Raw genomic sequence first — 21,810 nt, 5'->3', positions numbered from 1 at the left:
TAATCCCCCAAAACCATTCAGAGGACTGAAGTGGCTGCTGGCTGAGTGGGAAGGACTGCTAAAACTTGTTATAACCCTGATTATCTTGCAGTATCAGAGCATTTCTCAACCTGTTAATGAAGCAACCAGCTTGCTCCAGTGTCAGCTTGGGGTTGCTTGCATCCATGCCTGCATTACGGAGTGACCTTCATGGTACTTCTCCACATCCGCTGCTCCATGCCTGCTGTCACTGTTGCACTCTGCTGCTGTGGAGATGTACAAGCAACCTGCAAGAAGGAGAATGTTTCTGCATCAAAGAGCCTGGACTGTTGCTGGGTTTACAATCCTTCTGTGCACTACGTTGCTGAAATTTCAAATTACACGGTCTACAGACTATTTTAATTATCAAGCTATTATGGAGCATGTACAATTTTCCCTAATTCTATTTTGAAGCCTCAACTGAGTATTTTTCTCTTCTAAGAATCTGTAACACAAATGTTGCTGAGAAATCAATGAAGAGGATGTAAGTTGTCTCACATCCCTTCTCTGTGCCAGCTTCCTACTAAGAAAGAAATTTATGACAGGAAAAAGCCAAAACTCTTGCTAGTGACAGCAGTGCCACATGATCTTTCCTAGTCTGTGTCTGGGCCCCATCACAAGAAGGACATACAGAGCCTGGCTGAGCAAAAATGACTCCAGTAGGTCACAGCTCTGGCCAGAAAAGGCTGAGGCAATGCTGTCCTGTTGGGTGATGCAACCAAAGGCTACGGGGAGGACTATATTTCTTAAGGAAACATATGCCTGTCACTTGGCATTAGAGCCTGCAGCTGGGGGCTGCTGGTAGGTGCTCATGTCATGGTAATGACTGTGACGGGATTTTTCCATCTCTATCAGGAGGTGGTGGTGACGTCTGGTTTGACTGCGGCTTTGAAGCCACTGAGTTCTCCACTCGAGAGCAGACAGCAGGGCTGAACTCTGCGCCAGGCTGTATTTCAAACCAGCCCAGCTCTTACAGCTGTGCCCAGGCTGTGCAGATCTCTCTGACCCGGTGCTGAGCAGAGCGGGTACCTGCACACAACACACTGCGCGCAGCCCAGCCCCAGCAAGTGTGCAGGGACAGCTCCGTGCTGTGTTACATCCTGTGCTGGTGCAGCTGGGTTGGTGCTGGTCTCATCAGTTTGAGGCTCTGCTACTTTCCCCCATACCTTTGCACAGAGCTACAATGAACCCTCGGTGCCACTTGCTTCAGGACCTGCACACTCCCTGTGCTGCTGAAAGCCTCTTGAGGCTTGGAGCTCACTAGAGATGGCACAATGAAAATGTGTGCTCAAGGCAAGCAGCAGCTGCAGAAGGCCGTGTGGTGCTGTAACTCCACACTGTGACTTGGAGACACACTTACCTGTAACGCTGGTGTTTGGTGGATTCAATTGTTTTCCCCTACACATGGGCAGAGGTCTGGAGCTGCTTCCTTATTACACTGGAATTACAAGGGATTGTTTAACTTGGAAGTAAATTAGTAAGGAATAGCCAGAAGAGCCTGCCTTGTTTCAAGACAGGATTAGGCACTAACATAGCATTACTTAAATGCACATATTTTTCTTTTTAATATATAAAGTATGGGCAATTACATACAGAAATAGAAACAATAAAACAAACTATCCCTCCCCCCAACTACTACAGCTAAGACTCTCCGCTTTCACTGACAAAAAGAAGGAAAACTATAAGCCTTACATTATATCCTGAAAATCAGTGGCTATAAAGCCTTTTTCACGTACAGATCTCAGATGAGAGGCCAGTGCCACCAGTTCTGCACTTTCAGACCAGTCAAGCAGATGAAAGCTGGGCTGCCAGTGGTCACGTCTCCCCAGCACCGTACAGCAGCTTCACACTAAGGCATGTATCCACCACCTCCACTCACCAGGGCAGGCTGTCGTGGTGTCCGCCGTGGCTGAAGCACCTGCAAGAACACATTTGTCAGTGGAGGAGGACTGCAGGTACCAAACCCTCTTCCATCACCCCTCCCTCAGTAAGTGCTACAGCCATGTGCATTGCCCTGCCGCAAGGACAGGCCCCGGCCCTGTGGCATGGCGGGCACCTGATGCTGCCTCCTGAAGAGAAGATGGCCGCTGAGGTAGCCGATGCCTTCATCCCTGCCTGCCTGAGGCCGCAACACGACAGCACTACGCTCAGCCCCTTCTAATGGGGGCTCTGGGGCGACGAGGATTGGGATTGAGATTTCCAAACAGGGCTGCCAGAACTGTCAGGGGGCTCCAGCAGCACCTGCACCAGCCTGGTGATGGTGCCCACGAGTCCAGGCCACCACAGCAGCCTGAAGAGACCAGGAACGACCCCAGGCTGAGCTGGGAAGTGAAGGGCCAGGTCCAGCACCATGGCTGGGCACTGGCACAGCTCAGGCAGGGCCCAGGGGTGACCAAGGACCAGGTCAAGGCAATGAGGGGACACTGGTACGGCCAAAGCCACTTTGCTGTCACCCACCGTGCAGCCTCCTGAAGCCGATCACAGGCAGGGTGGCGACAGGCAACAGCGATGCTTTTATGGCCGTGTCGATTTCGTACTGGCACGCAGACAGGCTGTTTATGCAAATCTGCGCACAGCACAGCCACAACAAAGCCCACTTTCAAGCTTTTTGGCTTGAGAGGGGTAATCCCTGGTCTCACCAGGGACCTGAGGATGAGGGGAGCGTACTTGGAGGAGCTGGCACCCTGCCCCACCCAGAGGGCTCCCAGGGTGTCCCACACACACCCCATGGCTTGCTGCTGCCCCCTGCCCCCTGCTATTTGCCTTTGTTTTCACCACAGAAGCTTGGAGATTTTTATTTTTTTTTTAAAAGGGGGGGTGGGGATGGGATAGGAAGGGGAAAACTAATGTGATTAAGGCTGGATTTGGGCACTGCCGGCGCGTTCCCGTAAGCAGCGGGTGTCAGCAGTAACAGCTGCTGCACTCCCCATTAGAGGAGAAGGCGAAGAACTTCCCTGACGGGATGCGTCGCCGGCAGGCTGAGGGACGCGGCGGCAGCGAGCGGGGAGGTGCGTGTGTCCTGAGGTAAGTGTGTGGAGACGGCGTGGGTCTGGACCTGCACCCAAACCCAGACCCCAAACCAGGTGGCCAGGGCCCTGGAGGTGACGTCCCCACTGCCTGCGAGCGTGTGGTGAAGGGTGCAGGAAGCAATGGGGGTGGGATGGGAAGGGGGAAAAGGCAGCCTGGGAACCTCCCGAGGAGCAGAGCTGCTGCTCAGAGGTACTTGCATGAGCTGCTGAGAGAAATCTCACCCAGCAAGGGAGATTTAGGCATATCTGGAGGGGAAGGTTTGCTATAAGAGCACAACAGCATCCTGCCTCTCGCACAGGGGCTGGGGTGTTTGGCAAAGGCTCCCGTGAATGCCAGAACATCTTCTGGAACATATCTGATGGGAACGTGATGGTGCTCGGCCGTAGGTTAAACTGCATCCATCTGCACCCAGCTCCAGGCGGGGCACAAGCTGTTTCATGTGACGTTTTTTTTAGAGTCAGCTGGTGAGTTTCAGAAGTGATGTAAATGGAGGTGCAGGCTGGACCTCCTCGGTCTCTGATTCCTTTTGATGCATTTGCATCTGTTTGTTGATTAAGTGTAATGAAATCTAAGCCAGGAAAAGCTGCGTGTTGAAAGGATGTTAGAAAGAGCTACATTAAAAGCAGGGCTACCTGCTTTATGCCACCTTACCACTCACAGTAAGTGTGGTGCTCTCACTCTTCATCTTCACTTTCAAAAGTGCAGTCTGAAAAATGTGAATAAAATACTCGGTCTGATCTGGAAATATGCTCTGTGCCTGCCACCGAATCTGAGTGACACTAAAAGCAAGCCATGCAAAATATTGAACTTCTAGAGTTCAGAAGAGGTAGAGGGTGCTGAGCTGACTCCTGAGCATATCCTCGCAGAGCCTTCTCCTCCCGCTAAATGTGACCCACAGTTCTGGAGCAAATCTCTCCCAGCTACTCACTCCACAGACGCTTCACAAGAGATGCATCCTCTGGTGGGATCTCTCCCCTCCCAGCTCCAACAATTTACTTCAAAATGTAAAATTCTGTGGATTCCCAGAGAGGCTCCGTGTGCTACGGAGATCATTTATTCCTCTTCGTTTAAAGGCTGTGGGAACGGCTGCTCAGCTAATTCAGAGGCGACGGGTGCGTGTACAGACTGCAGCTGCCAGAGGGCCCTGCTCTGAACCTGCCTGCTGTCCCCCCGATGCAGCATGGAGGACGGGAGGAAAGCCCACCTGGTGATCGCTGGCTGGCTGTGCACAACCCTCTGCCTGGTTTCCTACACGGCCGCCTTCTCACACGGCGCCAGTCTTTCCGCCTGTGCTGACATGATGCCAAAGCACCTGAGAGCTCAGCTGCACAGCCCCAGGAACAACTACGTTACCATCCACACCAACGTGTCCTTCTACTTCCCGGGAGGCAAGGTTCCAGGTGAGAAACCACTGCTGATTTTATGTCTTAGCCAGACCTTTCCAGTCATGGGCAGAAAACATAAAGCAGTTATTAATTCTAGCTGGTGGCAGTTCACAGACTTTCAAATTATATCCATTTGTGACTCAAAACCCTGTGTACTGAGCTTTCTGCTCTGCGCTCCTGACTCAGAAGAGCAATTATTTAAGAAACTTCCATGCGTCTAAAAAACACACGCTAAGTAATCGCAAGTGATGACATTAATCTTTGTGAGGGATGGGAAGAGAACTTCCACGTGGCAGTGCTCCAGGTGCGCTGTGCTGGATGTCTCCTCACTGGAACTGAATGTATTTACAGAGAGATTTTGGTTGCAGCACTTTGCCTAAAGCCTCCTCAGGTGGCACCTGGCTGCAGATTTTCACTGTTTTGCAGACCAGGTGGTTGCCAGAGCGAGCTGGTAGGTTCGGGTGCTTCGGGTGGGATTTGTCTCAGCTGCACCTCAACCACACAGGAACCCATCACATGCACGGGCACTTGAGAGGCACCTCCAGAGGGCAAAACACATTCTCTGCCTCTCATGCCTGCATGGGGACAGGAGGAACCATCCCCAGCAAGGGATGGGCTCTCTTCAGGCCATGAAGGGGGCAACGGGACTGCCTTAACTCTCAGGGAGAGTTGGGCAACGTGACCCACCCTGAGCACTGCTGCACCCAAGGAGGAGGCAGACAAGGCTGCAAGGTTCTGTCCTGCAGCCTGGCCACCTGCCTGTTCATTCCCGTCCAAAATAATACTGCTCTGAGGGCTGCAAACAACCTTCTGCATAGGCACAGACCCAAACCTCACTCCTTAAAAATGGCTGCACGCTGCCTAACGCAGCATGGTTAGCGTTATAATCAAGGGGGGAAAAGACTGAAGCAAATTGTCTGTGCAAGGTCATACGGCAAAGTTAAGGGTAAAGTCTGGCCCCCTGTAGCTAGCAGATCCAACATAGATTGTAAGGACAAATATTGTAGGATGCTGGTTTCTTTTTGATGGCTTTCTTTTGATTTCACAGTGTCAATGGAAATTCCATTTTAAAAGATTAATTTGAGCACTGGAACACAGTGTCCCATGTCTTGTCTTGCAGTGACGGTGAGGAGCAGCCGGGATTTCATGGGCTTTTTGCTTCAAGCTCGCAAAGTATCTAACGACGAAGTTGCTGGCACGTTTGTCTTCATTCCTCCTGGTTCCAAGCTGCTGACGTGTTTTGAAGATGGTGATACTGTCACCCACTCGGACAAGTCCCTGAAGAGAAACCTGTCCTTTGTATGGAAGGCACCAGACCAACCCATTGGAGACATCAAATTTTTGTAAGAACATGCTGGCTCCTAACCACAACCAGTGTCTGCACAGTTTCAGGCTTTCTCATTTTTCAGTTTTCAAAGACTTGGCTGTATTTTTCCATCACACTTGTCCAGCGTGGTGGTTTGATGTCTTTTGAACCCCATATAGCTAAATACTTATTGAGTGATGCAACAGTGCGCCAGCTGGTGTATAAATCTCCATTTGTATCTGCTGGGTAGTGCTCCTTTTTATTTACATGGCCACTATCTTCTCAGAATAAATGCCGTGGCAGATGACAGCCTAAGCACTAAGGAAATAGGAATATTAAGGCATAAGGAGGGAACTGTGATCACTCTGTCTGCCTTTCTAAGTAACACAGCCCATAGGACTTCCCTGCCTACAGGACAATGTCGTATATCATTGCTGTGTTGATTTTTTTTTAACTTAGTGGGTTTGTTTGTTTGTTTGTGTGTTTACTTTTTTAATGTTAAATGTAAACAGAATTATTCCCAGTAGGATTAGTTAGGGAGCAAAACTTGGGGTCAAAAAACAGGGTCAAAATTTGACATTGCTGTTCTGCACTGAAGTATTTTGGTTCTGGTCTGGAATGAAGTTAAATTTTTTCTAACTGGCTGTCTTAGAGGGAGATCAGTGATTTTTCATTTTGGAATAAATTGTTACGTTTTGACTTCACAAAATTGCTCAGAAGCTGCAGGGCCAGCTTGCTGGCTGCTCCCCAAATCATAAGCTTCCCGGTGAGTGCCACGGCTTGAGCATCTCATCGTGATTCAACACAAATTCATTGAAACAAAAATATTTTTGCTCAGCATTTCCATTTTGCCCGCTGCTTCAGAAAATACTATTAAAAACATGGAAGGAAAAAAAAAAAAAAACAGATTAAAAATAACCCAAATGCAGCAGTGCCTATCGCTAGCCACCCACTGCAATTCTCCCCGCACCCTCTGCCTGTTGCCCCCCCAAGTCCCCCCCTTCCGAGGCCAGGCTGTGCCCCCACACGCATGCCATGTCTCCAGCAGAAACCTCCAGCCGATCCCTCCTCCCCTGCTCTCGCCCCATCTCCTGTGTCTGCTCTCGCTTCTGCTCTCAGACCCCCCACAAAATTATTTATAAATCAGTAAAATTTGGGCAGATTTAAGGCAGACAGCAAGAGGCACATCCCGCAAGGGTGACCCCAGCCACACCGTAAATCTGTGTTTCGAAACTTGTGTCACGGCATCCGAGAAAACTCCTCGCTGCACTTCGAAACCTCTCAGAGGAATCAGTCAGCCTAGGAGGAGCAGGGCTGCCTCCCCCTCATCTAATTTGCAGAAGCAGTTGAGCAATCCGGGGGTTGAAATTCCCCAAAAAGATCCAGCTTGAATAAGGCTCTGGGGACGACTGGCTACGGGCTGGCCAAGCACAGCTTTGGCACCTGACAAAAAGCAGAGCGAGAGGCAGGCGCAAATATTGAAGGGCTGAGAAGAGAGAGCGCCTGTGGCTTTCTCTACCTATTCTGCTGTTTGTACAAGTTACACTGACTTGTTTTAATTAGTAAATACCTCTGTTGTTTCCCTGCCTACGGAAGATTATATGTAGAGCTATTCAAACTTCTCCAAATGTGCTCCTACCGACACAGCTAATATAATGGCTTTTTTTTTTCCTCTTCCCTTTCTGTTCCCACACATTTTTTGACTGATCTTAATTATGAGTGATCCTTCAACCAGTATCTTTCACTTGGGACCTGCTATCCTTTATTTGTAACATAAGATGTGCGATGGGCTAATCCTTTAAAATATTTGTGCGCTGCCTTTGGATTAAAGCACTCCTTGTGATTAGCTAAGCGTTCTGATCTTTTATTAATGGGACGGAGTGAGTAAATTCCTTCCTCATTATCTTTTAACAGCATCTCTGTAGTCCAGTCATACTTTGTTTACTGGGCAAGGATTGAGTCTGCTGTTGTGGCTCAACAAGGGCTGAACACCACGTCTGCTGGCACCAAGAAGGCCGGGCCCCTGACGTCTGCATCCCTGCAGGAACGCGCTGACCCACGTGTAGCTGGCACAGCAAGCAAAGGTACGTGGTTTGCTGCTGACAGCTTCAAGCAGAGTATTTTTACAGCTTATTTCTTGCAAGCGTTGAAGACAAGTGAGATAAACAAGCAACAGAGGGCCATTTAACTTTTTTAGCTGCCAGCGAGATCAGCAATGGCCATGAAGAACTTCCTGAAGAGAGGGCACAAGTCGGCATCCAAGGTAACAGAGACAGTCCCACGAAAGGTAGCAACAAGACAGAGAGAGCTGCCAGCTCCTATGATTTAAAAGCTAAAATGCTACTGAAAATGCTAAGCATACTTTGCCTAAAATCCCATCTCAAAGACAAGCAAGTACAGTTAGCAATACTGCCTAAATAACATCTCTAAATGTGACTACTACCCTTCAGGCATGTAGTTATTTGTATTTATGCAGCCTCTGATCGGTAAAATACTCAAAGAATTTACGTATACTACAATGAGATGTGTTTCTCAGCCTTTTTGGCATGGCACCAAGACTGACTTTTAATTATTTTACTTGAATGCCTTTTAGGCAGTGGGCTTTGTTGCTTTACTCTCCATCTGGGTTCCTATTTAAATTAAGAGACTTAAAATAAAAGTCACTGCTATGATCCTTACTAGTAAATGCTAGCACCAGGTGGGATTTGAAACAAACAAAGCAAAGAAAGTCGATTTCTGTTCCTCGTCTGCTTTGTGCTCTGTCTCCATGTCTTGCAAGGCTCCAGCTCTCCTGCTGCGGCCCCCAGCTCTCCCCAGCACAGCAGCCCAGCTCCCGCCAGCCCTGCCAGCCTCACCCCGACACCAGCAGAGGGGCCAGGTTTTGGTGCACACCCAGATACATCGCCCGCTGCCGAGCCAACGCAGTCCCAGCCTTTGCTGGATGCACCCAGCAGGAGCAGAGGGAGCAGCAACTCCAGCAGCCTGGGGCTGGAGCCATCGCTCACCTTCCAGGAGCCGGGCATGGCCAGTGCCCTGCAAAGCTTCCTCTTCCAGGACTACACCTCCAGCCAGAGCCCCTCTGACGGGTACTGCACGGACACCCCATAACCAGGCAGTGCGAGCAGCCGCTTCCCCAGCTGCCTGGGGAAGGAAATCAATGCTGGTTTCACTGCGGGTGGATGAGGGGCCATGGAGCAAGGTGTCTGTGGCTGTGGAGGGGATGTGAGAAGGTGTTTGCTTGCTGAACTTTCCAAAAATAATCTTTTGGAGATGGCACACGCCAGGCAGTAGCAGCGAGGTAACAAGGCAGTCAGGGAACAGCCCTTCTGCTGATTAGCCAGGCAGAGCTGCCTAGCCAGGTGACTGAAAAATGTGATAAAAGCTATTGACCACAATTGATTGCTGAAATATTCTTCTAAAAGTGTGCAAATGTTCAAAGAAATGGTGAACTTAGCAGAGCTATTCCTCCACCTGCAGGGAAAAGGAAGAAAGGATTTCAGGCAATTATGAAATTTTGCCTTGAGGGTGTCTACTCAGACGTCGTAAAGGGCTTGGGCCATGTGACCTTTCATGCAAAGTTTCATACAGGGGGTGTAAATTATGAGGCTAGGACTACACGATCAGACATTATTAAAAATATGACCCTGTATGGTGGGTGCTGGCTGTGTGCACCACGAGGTTGCTCCAACAAGTGGCACTCCTTACAAATTGTGCATACTGTAGGCCCCGGGGGTTCTTCTAACGTGATCTGAAGCAAGAGATACTGCGTATTAACCGTGTCTTTCCTGTTTCAATACTTCAGAGCACAAAGCACTGCCAGCACCACCAGACCATACCCGTGTTTGACGTGTAAAGAAGACGGGCAGGTAAGCACTGGGCATGGGGAGGATGCCTTCTGCCATGGCAGAAATTGTTGGAAGCTGGTGAAAGGTCTAAGAGAAGATGAGGATAAAACCTCTCTGCTTCTTCACAGGACCATGCAGGCTGCATAGGTCTCCAGAGTGACTAAAACTACTTAGAGATTATTAAGTTTTATTTGTTAACCTTAACTTGGAAACGATTTTTTTGTTTGTTTGTTTCGTTTTGAGCCTGACGGCTGGATTTCTGAGTCCTACTGCAAAACCAATGTGAGATAACTTTTCCATATGTAACCATGACTCCAGGCTGCTGGATGTTACGGGGCTGGAAATGTGCATTTTATTCCAGTGGAAGGCTGAGATATTCCTTTCCAGAGGTGCCCGTTACATTCACTGGAGGTCAAAGATTTCATTCATTCTGGTAAAAGCTGAGGGTGCTTTCAGAGGGTGGTTCCGCACCACTCTGCACACAACAAACCTATATTCTCCTCAGCCGAGTGAGTAGAGACACACATCTGGCAGTGCTGTGGAGAGAAGTGAAGAAACAGCAGAAGATGGTAACCAATGGACAGGAAATTATTGTGCAATGTAAGACCAGACCAGCATAATGAAATAAAAATACTGAAAGGAGAGAAGCAGTACAAAGAGAAAGAAGAAAAATGGTGAGACGGGACAAGGACATGCAAGGAAATTCCATTTCCTACAGCAAAGTCCCAAGTCCTGTGCTATATCCCTACATCAGCTTCCATTATGAGGTCTAGCAAACCATACACACGTGATATAACTTTGGCAGCCAGCTACCCTACAGCTTGCAGTTCAACCACTCAAATTCTTTTATTTACTACCTGTGCTTTACTAGTGCCTTCCTTTCTTCAGAAATTGTCTCTTCCACAAAGGATGCTCTGACGCCACCCCCGCCCCCCGTTGGTTCACAGCTTGCCAGGGTTCCCACCTCAGCTTTGTGCTCCTGTCACACGGCCTTCCCAGCAAGCTTTAGAAATCACTAGTGATGGGAGAGGGTGAGATTTTTCTCCGGTGTAATTAATGGATGTGTGAAAAAGCCTGCCAGGCTGGACAGGCTGGAGAGTAGCCAGCTACTAAGGGCCAGATCCAAATCTCAGTGGAGCCAAAGAAAAGACTCCAGCACATTTCACAGGTTTTGGATTGGGCCTCAGGTGCGCAGTGGGAATGGAAAAATTCTGTGGGGGCCTCCTAAATTGCGAGATCATTTCACAGTTAGTCTTGGATGATATTTGCAGCAAAGCCTGGACTGCAGAGCTGGCATGGGGTGGCTGTCATTTTGTGACTGATGAAATAAGGTGCCTGGCACCAAGCAGAGCCCCTAGAAACGCACCGGAGCAAGGAGCACTATAACACACGGTTAACCAGTGCTGAAGGGCAGCAGATTTCAAACTGGCTGTGCAGACTGAGAAACCAGGACAGGCCTTGGGGAGAGTTCGCAGCTTTTATGGGCTGCCCCCAAAATGCTGATGCCAAGGGCCATCTCAAGCCTTCTCAAGGCCTCTCAGCTCCATGGCCTGATCCACAATCTCAGAAGGGCAACGCTGAATTACAGTGGGCCCACTGTGACCCCCAGCACAAAGCTTGGCTGGGAAGATTACATCTGTCCTTTGAACATGACCGTGGCATCACTAAAGGCAGGAATTTATTAAGTGATTTTTCTGTGGTAACAACGCCCATGAAAAATACCACTACATCAACAATGGGAGCTGCAGACCTTTACTTATGCAAAGCAGTGACCTTCCTCTCTGCCCGTGCCCTTCATCTCTGCCCATTCAACACGCTTACCTTGCCCCTGCAGGATCAGCTGCCAGTGCCTCACCTCCCGTGACTACATGTATTTGATACAAAACGAGCAGTTCTGAATCTAGCTTGTTTGCTAAACACTACTACTGAGTAATGTAGGGGATGAAACAAAAGTTTTTCCAAAGCCAGGGGATGCCTGAATCAGAAACAGAGTTGAATGATACACTGGAGTCGGTAGTGGATGAAAATCTAATCGGCCTCCTTTCCGTTCCCTCACTGGATATTTTGTCATGTTTTTGCTTTCAAAGGCAAGCACTGAGAACGGGGCCACCTTGAAAACCTCCCTGCAGGCAACAGCTTCATGGTCTGCCCTACAGATGCGCCATCACCTGGGTGAAGCCGCTGTGATGACAGCCTGGCTTGGTGAGGCAGACACTACCAGCAATTTGTCACTGGCTTCGAGGCAGATGGCAGAAAGCAAGCCGCCACTGCCGCTGGAGGAGGCAGGCTCCGTGGGCGAGGAGGAGGAGGTCAGAGAGGAGACAGGTGGGAATACGCTGCCGTGGGTGACCAGACCAGCTCCTGAATCTGCCGTTCCTGGGAAGGGAGAAGGCTCTCGCAGAGGGACCCGTCTCATAGCAGCGCAGCTTGGCATCCTCCTGGTCTGCACAGCCGTCCTGGGCCTGGCTCTGGCAGCTGGCTTGCGCTGCCTCTACGCCCAGTACTGCCACAAGCGGACGGAGGTGTCCTTCAGCGAGCCAGGCAGCGACGTCGTCACCGTCAGGGAGAACGGGGAGATGCTGCACTTCCGCAAGATCCGGGAGAACAGCTTCGTGCTGGTCCAGGCTGAGTACAACTGGGTCAGCCCCTCCAGCAGCGGGAAAAGGAGAATAATCTGAATGTTTGCAGCACTCAGGGCAGAGCCACGTCAGTGAGCCAGCTGCCCGTAGAGGTGAAAATGGCCCAGATGTGCAGAACACCGACTCTAGGAAGCAGTAGTGTTGTTTATGTATATGCACACGTAGAGGTAAACAAAAGTGACGCAGCCAGTTCACACAGAGGTGTTAGTCGAAAATATCTAAGCTCCTGCTAAGAAAATAAACGTAGATAGACTGTTCTGTGTTACACTTACCACAATTAATATTGTATATCTGCTCATTAACTGTCACTGCAGCCATTACACTTCCCCTGTTGCCTTAAGGGTGTAGCCAAGAATAGAAATTCTTCCTCTGCACTGTACTGTTGTCTCCTGTTTAATCTCAGCAAAAGTTTCAAGTGTTATATTTTCTCCTCCTTTCTAGGAACTAGAAACCCCTGATTTAAACAGCCATTCTCATTTAGAAGCTTAACAGGTTTAGGTCTGTGTACTTGGTATGTCTCAGATGACAAAATATTTGCCACTAGATTTAAAGTTTCAATTTAAAAATAAAAAGCAATAACTCACTAGTGGAGAACATTGATCCAAAGGATGCTGAATTGATCTAAGGGAAGGAAACACAGGGTAGCCGACACCAGCTTTTGGGGGAGAAACATGCTGCCTCATCAGGTGCAAATGGAAGAAAACCTTTTCTATCCATTTGCACCTGATGAGGAAGCTTGTTTAAGCCTGAGAGCCATCATTTACTTTGTCTTTTATTTTGAGCCAGTTCAGTAACACTCTGTGCAGAAACACACACTGAGAAGTACCCTTTCCAGGTCACTTTGGCGGTCTCCAGCAAATGGTAAGTTATCTGCATCCTTCTCCGAGTTGGCAAACTTCCCTCCAACCGTGTGATTTTCTGCAGGAGGGCACTAAAGCAGCCCTCGGAAAACATGAAGACCCTTGATATGTTCCAAGAAGGAAAGGTGATGAAGGCAAGGGCAAGGGTTTGTTTTACTGAAGCCTTAAAAGAGCAAGAAGCGTAATCCTGACAGTAATCCTCCTGAGATGTAAATTTAAGAGCCGTTATGAGAGCAGTGATCCCCTCTTCTGGTGTCCTTTGCTATGGCGCAGGGGCTAGGAGGTCCCCTGAGCTGTGTAATGAAGAACAGACTTAAAAACCTTGGTGCTGCGACTTATGTCACAGCCCGCAACACTCCCGCCACACCAAGCTAAACAGATACTGATGGGATCCCGATGGCTTTCACTTCCTTCCCGAGGATGGGGACACCAGACAACTCTGTCAGCAGGGCACTGTGGCCGTCTCCAGCTAGCTGGCCATCTTCATGCTTGATAATCAGTCAGTGCTCTGCTCTCAGTTACTTCCTTGCACTGCCGCTGACTTCAGTGGAAACGTTTGATCTCCTGTTCAGACCCCTCGGGGTAATGTAGCACATCTTTTGCTAACAGAGACTTCCATCTTGAGGAAGGGCTCGTTTTTGACCATACTGCTGCACCGTGATTAGCGACATGAAGCCTTGCAGCCCCTATGTGGCCAAACTTCTGTCAAGTAACAATAAAGTAAATGAGTAAGAAAATAAGTGTACTCACAAATGCAGCCTGCAGAGACGACCTGGGCAGTCTTAACCACCGCACTTTGATGAGAAGGGTGGCTGCACTGGGGCACTTCTACTGCAGAGTAGCCAAGGTTAGCCAAGCTGTAATTGAAAGTACATTTGTTTCAGGACTCCAAAGGGTGTTAGGTGAATGCTTTTATGTTCAGTAAGTCCAGTTTAAGCACTAGCTACTAGGAACTTTATAGTTTTTTAAGCACAAGTCTAGACACACACAATGAAGTTTGCCTCCTATGTCATGCTTTAGAAAGAAATCATGTTTCTCTATCCCAGTGTTGCTGAGCTGTCTAGTGACTGAAGCAGACTGCATTTAATTCATTGTTAATGCAGCCAAAAAATTCCTAATTAACTGAGAAAATAGGCCAACAAACTCTTAAATATTTAAAGAACTATCACATATTATTTTAAGAAGTTTCTCATGAAGGCATAGTTGTTTATAAATAAATTACAAATACCTATGTCCTCTTCCTATTTCTCTCTAGGTTTAATGTTATCAGACTGGTACAGCTTGCAAACTGTACCATTCTCCCCAGCACCTTCCCTATAATCCAGCACTGCTTCCTACCAGACTGAATGCAGGAAATGAAGGCCTCAGTCTGAAAGAGGGAGATGTTTGATTAGGATAGGAGCACTGAAGTGCTCCTCTTGCCTTCTGCCAAACTCCACCTTCTGTTAAATTTATGCAGCTCTAGTATTATTAGTAGTAAAAACAGTAATGGTGAGCTCTGAGGGACACATCTCCTTTGAATTAGTAATGAGTTCTGCTACTTTGTGGACTTGGCTGAGACTGAAAGCGCTTGTGTTTTTTTCTTGACTTCTGAATGACGTTTCGCTTATTGTAGTTGCCGTGGCAAGAGGGATAGAGGTTTTATCTCTTCTTAATGCTGCTAAAAACATGAGCAATAATTTATTAAAAGGCCAATTATTCAAATGCCCCACTTTCTTAAGTGACTCACCTTTTAGTGAAATTAACCTATGCTCATATTTGTAGCAAGTTTAAGTGAAAAAAAAAAGTCAGAGGTAGGGAGAGAAAGACACAAACCGTTCTAATACTTATTAGAGTGAGAAGTGAAAGAATTTCCCTCTCCGGGTGTATGACTGTGTTGGTCACAAATGCAGTCAGTCTGTTGGCTTTATTTCAACAGTGGGGAGTCTCAGTTCCTCCACTGCAGGTCAGCCTGAAGTAGTCTGTGGCCCACGTGAGGCCGCCATCCCTCAGGCAAGTGACAGTGCTTTGTCTGAATTGCTGACAGAAGGTGGCAGAGGAGCTTCCATTCAGCTCTAATTCACACCCATCCTAAGTCTGTCTCCCCACCAATCAAACAGGCATCAAACACAGTTCACAGTTTTAGCAGTGAAAGCTCCTATGGCTGAAATACTTTCTTGTTGTTATGATTCATAAGCTATCCTAAATAAATAAATAAATAAAAAGTTTTAGAAATAACGACTGGACATGCCCAGTTATCACTCCCTTACTTGCATACTCATTTTCCCATCTTGTGTCACTGTGATTCCCACTTTCTCCCTGCTTCATTAAAAAAAAAAAAAAAAAGAAAAAAGAAAAAAAAGCAAGCACTGTCCCCAAATCATCAATCCTGTGTACTGAACACGTAATACCATCACTTACTGATTCTTATTGCTTTTTGTCAAGAGTTGGACTTGATGATCCTTAAGGGTCCCTTCCAACTCAGGATATTCTATGATTCTATGATTCTATGATTCATGGTATCAGCACCAGTTTGGATCAAGCCCTTCCGTGACTCTGTTCCCCTCTGCCCGGGAGACGATGTTGTCTCACACTATGCTGCATCTGCTCTATTAAAAGATTCCTGACCCAGCTGCAGTTAGCAGAGGATGGCAGCCCTCCAATACATTAGTGGCATTAAACATAGTGCAGAGAGGTTACATTAAGCAGAGCGTTTGGCCCAAAGCTTGGTTAAGTCATCATGGACATTTCCTGCACTGGTTGAATTGTCACTCGTGAGAAAAAAGCCAAACATGCACTGCTTTTGTCAGCCCCAGAATGGGTGATGAGACTCACGCGAAGCTTTCCTTGTTGAGGTAAATGGGAGCTCTTCCACCAACCCTTTTTGAAGCCCGGTTCACATCCCTGCCCCAAGTGTGAAACCTAATACCCACCCCTGTGGGCCCAGCTGCAGCAGTCCTCAGAGATGTGTGAGCTCAGGCGAACCTCTGCAAGCTCTGTACTCAACGGAGGCAGTGCTCTCTGCAGAGCAGAGCTGGGAGAGGCCCTAGGTGTTATGGAGATCTGGCAGGATGGCTTGGCCAGCTCTTTTGGCATAGTTTCTGCAACTACTGGAGACCATATAAACCAAGGGAGGCAAAGCAGCTAGGCCAGGAACCCAGAGACTAAAACATTCAGCACGTCTCCACAACACACTGAGCATGGGTTGAGGTCACACTAGCTGCTTGCTGAGGGGTGAGGTTTTGACTTCTCTCTCACCTCTGTGGGGTCACCTGTGCTTCAGCCAGCTCCTCGGTCTGCAGACATATGCGTTGTTTATTTGCTCAGATTAACTAACAATGAGAAATGCCTGTAAAAAGAGGGGACGCTTTAATGATTTCTTGCAGCATTCAACTGCAAAAAGACATTTGCTTACCAGCCAATAAAACCCTGACAAAGTAGTGATTTGACCTACCCAGCTGGTGAACAGCCCTGTCATTCCTCCTGATAAGCCAGACTCTCTCCACTGCCTCTGCCATAGTCTTAATAGTCTGAAAGTCAACAAGCCTGAGCAGCTCTGCAGTGCTCCCTTCCTATCTTTTCCCTCCCCATTCCCTGCCATTTCCTCCCAGGTACTGCATAAGGCGCAGTAGGGCAGAGAAGCACCTTCCCACCCAGCTCTCCTGCGGGATCTGGGGAGTCACAACCACCTTGGACCACAAGCTTATCTGGAACCTCTCCCCAGCCTCCCTCCCACCACTGAATCATTTCCCCCTTTCACGTCTCATTGCAGAAGTGCTCTTTTCTCATTAGTGTATGCGTGACTCTCTCAGTAAACCATTTTGTTATATGATGTATGAAGGATCATGTCTCAAACCACATTTTACTGTATATTTAAGTGCATGTTTTGCTGATTTACTGCTGTTCTAGAGAACATCTCCTTTTCTTAGCAGGGCAGGTCCGTAAAGGATGTATCAGCTCTGACTAATGATTATTAGTACATCCCAAGGTTATGTACTACAATCAAATAATGTGCAGAAGGGAAGAGAGGCTCCAGCTTACTAGGCTAAGGACAAAGATCACAGATAGTCTCTTTGAATCTTCAGATTGCAATATCCATTACAGATTGCCACCTTCTAATGTCAAAGCATAATTTGTTGTTCAGAAAATGTGTCCCTATTTCAAAGGCAAGTCAAAGATCAGACTTGCTGTATATCAGTGCACGCTGATGTACATTAGGAAGTGGTGTCCAGGTACCAAGGACATTATGCTGTTGGTATAGAGGGAAACACAGAAGATATGACTTGCTGATCTTTATTATGCAAACACGTGGCCCAAAGTGGAAAAATATTTAACCCAGTCAAGTAAAATGTCACCAGTAATTCCCAAAGCTTAATGTAGCACAAACACTACATGTCAGACAAGTTAACTGCGATCTTCTATGCTGTTAATAGACATGGCAGGCAGACCAACCCTTTGTGCTGAAATTTGCCAGGAAGGGTTAAAGATACAACAAATAAGAGAAACTCTCCTGTGGGGAAAGCATAGCTTGTTCCTTTCATACACCCGGACAATGAAGTGGGCAGTCTGGCACGCAGAAACTCTGGCATAACTCGCTAGCTCTTGGCCAAGCGAGCAGCAAGCGTTTGGTTTCCAGCCTTACTGTAGATGTGACCGGCAAGGTGCATGTGTGCAGTCACAAGAGAAGGCAAATGTAATCACAAACTGGTTTCTAGACTTTAAAAAAGTGTTTTATGAAAGCTTTTCACGCATATCGTTTCAAACTAGAAAGAAATTAAAATAAGACTGTGATTGCCACCTTATGTATATTTCCTATTTATTTCTACGAGAGGTAAGAGTGACCTAGAAAAATGCTGGTGCAGGCTTTCATGCTCACTCCTGTGACAGTCTGCGCACCCCGCTAGTGAGAACATTTTCCACTCCCAGCATCTAGCGCAGCAGGGCTCTGATCGGGGCTGTAACTCCTCACGCTACTGCAGTACAAATAACAGAGTACCTGCCTGACTCTTGCTTCACTCGGACGTTTGATCTGTGTAAGCTCTTCTGTCGTTTGAAGCAGGCCAGTTACCGGGTGCACACACACAGGATTAGGGATGAACCTCAAAACACCACACTCCCGCATGCCCTGAGCGCCCTGTGAGGAGAGAAGCAGCGCGGTGAAGGTGTGGCGGTGAGGACGGGCCGTAGCGAGGCGCTTGTTCCCGCCAGGGGGCAGCCTTGTCCCGCCGATGGCGGCGGCTCCCCCGGCCCGGCCCCACCGCCCGCTGCCCCCGCCGCCGCCATCTTCTGCCCGCCGGCAGCGAGCCCCTGGCGCCTCCCCGGGGCTCAGCGCTGCTAAAGCGGGCACAGGATGAATTTGAGGGCACAAATTCATTCCTAGAGACCGAGAGCCCAGGCTGAGCACCCCCTCCGTCATGTCCTGACCCGCCGACACGAGAATAAGGCCCCCGACAACCCTCAGCCCAAGCCTGTCTCTTCAGGTCCAAATACGGGCTTGACTCTTGATTTTTTACAGCACCACTATCATGAGTTTTAAGCGATAATATGCGTGAGAGATGAATAGCACACTTAGTGGATTTATTTGGCACGGCCTGTTAATTCTTTCTGGAGCAAATTAATAATAATTCTCATCTGTCAGCGTGAATTTAATGCAGGCTAAAAAGTCATGGGAAGTTTTCTTCAGATGGAAGTCCATTCAAAACAGAACAAAAAAGATGACTGAGAAAAAAGCTTAATAAAGACTTTTTTAAACGAAAACCACTCAAGGCTTGACTGTTAATCAAAAGAACATTACTTACCTTACTCAGCATCGCTGGAACCAGAAGCTGCCAAAAGGTTTTAAAAAGGCACCCTTTTGTCTTTCTTTACAGTCATAATTTATAAAAGAGTTCAGCTGAATTATTGGCTATAAATACTCTTTTCTCTCTGCTAATGTATTGTGCTTCTGGGATTTTGTTCAGAGCAAACATTTTGTTACTAAGACAATAAACCCCTAAATTTGGGCTTCTGAAAAAATTTCAAACGCGTTCCCAAACAGCAGCTATGCAAACAACACTGTGATACCATCTTAACGAACTAAATTGTGAATATTTGCACTGATATTGAAAAATGCATTGAAATTTCTCACAAAATTTAATTTTTAAACACAGAAAGCTGCTGCTTGCAGTACACTGGAGCATATTTATTTATAAGCCAAAGCTAAAAATTCAAATGGGATGAATTACCAGAGAGAGTGTGCTGCCAAAAATAATAGCTAGACAAGCACAACTCCTTATATACATGCAAAATTTTAAATTACAGAACATATAGGGTAGTGGTTTAATACACATACTGTTACACTGGGAGAGTGGTTATTCTACATGCAATATGCACCTTACTTTAATAAAAAGTTACCTAAAAATCTGCCCAGGAATGGTACCAGTAAGATTTGAATGTTGCTGTTTTTAGAACAATGCCCTGTTAGATACTTTAAATGAGATTATTTGGGCACGTTTATATATGATTGTATAACAACACACAGCTCTTTATGCCCTTCGTAAGTGGAGAGGCTACGCGTTAGCGCCGTGCATCACAAATACACGCTGCCCGATCTGAACCACGATCAGGTCGAGACTCCACAGCCTGCAGCACTCGTGTTCCGCTGACTCACAAACACCTCATGTATCACAGCTCCGCGATGGCTTTACATTGGGAAGGGCCAGAAGGAGAGGAGTTTGTAAACACAGGGTGGCACAAACACGAGCGCGCTGGGGAAGTACTGCTCCCACGTTGCTGTTAATGGGGCTGTGGGATTTGACTCCGGCTTGGAGAAAGAGCTGTGCTCGATGCTCGTAGGCAGCTGAGCTGAAAAGACACAGACTTCCCACGTTAACACTCCATGAGCTGCATCAAACAGTTACTGTATTAGCTGGCTGAAATTGTCATACTCTTATTTTTAGTACACTATTATGCCTCTGGGATATATTTTATTTATCGAGGAATTGGACCTAAACAGAGATGTTATACCATTTTCCTAAAGGGCACTTCAGACAACTCTGCGAGTACTTGAAAGGCTGTACACGTGTTCTGGGGAAGGGCAGAGTGAATGCATGAGCCAATACTGTACATGCATCTGAGTACTGAGCCACTATTTGGAAATCACAGCTTATTTTTCAGACAATCTGAAACAGAAATATATAAAATATTTCACTGGAAAAAAAAGTTTCTTTGTAATTGTTATAAATATTGAGTTCCTCCTGAAATTATTCTAATTTAAAGCAACACCATGAAACAGAGCAGGCAACAATTTGCTGAAGATCTTGGCAAAACATATCACACCAGAATTGATACATACATTTTGCATGCTGCCATCAGCACCAACGCTGGGTGGAGGCTTTGGCTCTGGGACATCAATCCAGACTCAAATCCCGCTCAGCAATGCTACGTTGCATCGGACAGCTAAGAACGCAGAGGAGGGTTAGACTCTGCTCTTGGAAAAGTGTTATCTTGACTCTGGATTTATTTCCTAGAGAATCCTTTGATTCCCGACTGAGACACAGTTTTTCCAGAATCCCTTAGCTTTAGCAGCTATATATACAGCCTAGATTACCACCAAGGCTAAAGGAAACCATCAGCAAAGGTAGGACTGCCTGATGGAGCAGCAGTGACTATGATAGAACAACAGCCAGCTGCAGGCCCACATGCGTGGTGGCACCGTGGCACAGGGGAGCTGCGAGTCCTGAAGAAGAACATAGGAATAGGAATTTGCGTGTCTAAAGTTCTTCAGTGTCAGGTTAAAGAGGTAGGGGAAAAAAGGACATTTTATTGCAGATGTCATCAAGCACTGCTGGTGAGAAGCAGAACTACATGGGGAAGGCCCCAGGAAATGAGACACAATTTTGGGTATGGGCTGTGCTGCAGACAAAGGACGCTGATTGGGAAGGACTGCAGTCACAATGCGAAGGAACGGACAGAGCACAGACCTGTAAAAGCTTTTGTCAATAGAATTTCATTCCCAATTATTGTCACGGGACTCTCAAATTTTATTTTCCACAATTCCTCTGGCAAAAGGCCAGTTCTCACATGACCTCCATAATTTTTTAAATCATATCAATGAAATCATCTTTCCTTCAAGGCAGCCCATTTTCTTCCTCTTAAGAGTTGATTTCCTTGAGAATTTGGAACCATCTCATAAGAAAACTGACCATAAATAGTAATTTTTCCTCTTACAGAGATGAACATCTGCATGCTGACATCTGCAAGCCTTTGATTTCATTACAATTATACTCACTGGAGACCACCCATGGCTGATGCTGTCCAGAGAGGGTTTTTTCTTCTTCACTGGGTGAAAAATGTTTTTGCCAGGTGGCACCTCTGAACACAGGTAAAGAGCAGACAATATGCACCAGCACAGGATGCCTTGGAGACAGACGGCCTCTTCTGTGTGCTGCGGCTGCTAAGTACTGGCTGCCTCTCTGAGCAGGGATAACGAGTTCCTAATCTCTTGCTTGCTTCCAGTCTGGGCTAGCAACACAGAGCCAGAGCTGATTTGGACCTGCCAGATATGTTAGCAGTTAAATAGGTTATTTTAATAGCCATGTTGTTCTCCTTTATTATATTGCTTTTCAGTAAGAGCTTGCACTGACTTTTTTTTTTTTTTTTCTCTTAGGTGAGCTGAGCCCAACTTCAGGAGAAATACTGAAATCTAGGAACAGCACTTCACTTAGGAAATGCTGATGTTGGGATCAACTCAGTGGGGCTCTTTTCTGC

General features: G+C 47.2%; 1 protein-coding gene and 1 long non-coding RNA gene across 3 annotated transcripts; one reads left to right on the top strand and one right to left on the bottom strand.

The window, feature by feature from the left end:
• Positions 1-1,646: 1,646 nt before the first annotated feature.
• Positions 1,647-20,937, bottom strand: LOC140002454 (uncharacterized). Its single transcript, XR_011809085.1, has 4 exons — positions 18,059-20,937; positions 16,321-16,411; positions 13,834-13,940; positions 1,647-1,936 (listed from the first exon to the last, which is right to left on the bottom strand). It is a non-coding gene; the product is annotated as an uncharacterized lncRNA (long non-coding RNA).
• Positions 2,952-13,846, top strand: REELD1 (reeler domain containing 1). Of its 2 annotated transcripts, XM_038178037.2 has the most exons (8): positions 2,952-3,042; positions 4,122-4,448; positions 5,554-5,776; positions 7,654-7,823; positions 7,937-8,002; positions 8,519-8,825; positions 9,542-9,605; positions 11,672-12,769. In XM_038178037.2, the coding sequence occupies exons 2-8, from the start codon at positions 4,229-4,231 to the stop codon at positions 12,260-12,262; spliced, it is 1,641 nt and encodes a 546-aa protein (XP_038033965.1). In that variant the 5' UTR covers positions 2,952-3,042; positions 4,122-4,228; the 3' UTR covers positions 12,263-12,769. The 2 variants fall into 2 exon arrangements, with proteins under 2 accessions (XP_038033965.1, XP_038033966.1); XM_038178038.2 differs by lacking the exons at positions 2,952-3,042; positions 4,122-4,448 and adding an exon at positions 4,482-5,165 and having other exon boundaries at positions 11,672-13,846.
• Positions 20,938-21,810: the final 873 nt, after the last annotated feature.

Source organism: Anas platyrhynchos, chromosome 4, assembly GCF_047663525.1.
Source record: "Anas platyrhynchos isolate ZD024472 breed Pekin duck chromosome 4, IASCAAS_PekinDuck_T2T, whole genome shotgun sequence".
Taxonomy (NCBI): domain Eukaryota; kingdom Metazoa; phylum Chordata; class Aves; order Anseriformes; family Anatidae; genus Anas; species Anas platyrhynchos.
This window is presented reverse-complemented; position numbering and strand designations above follow the sequence as displayed.

Coding starts and splice junctions, on each gene's coding strand:
- REELD1 (XM_038178037.2), top strand. CDS start 4,229: ATGGAGGACGGGAGGAAAGCCCACCTGGTGATCGCTGGCTGGCTGTGC. Junction 8,003..8,518: donor GGCACAAGTCGGCATCCAAG/GTAACAGAGACA, acceptor ATGTCTTGCAAG/GCTCCAGCTCTCCTGCTGCG. Junction 9,606..11,671: donor CGTGTAAAGAAGACGGGCAG/GTAAGCACTGGG, acceptor TTGCTTTCAAAG/GCAAGCACTGAGAACGGGGC.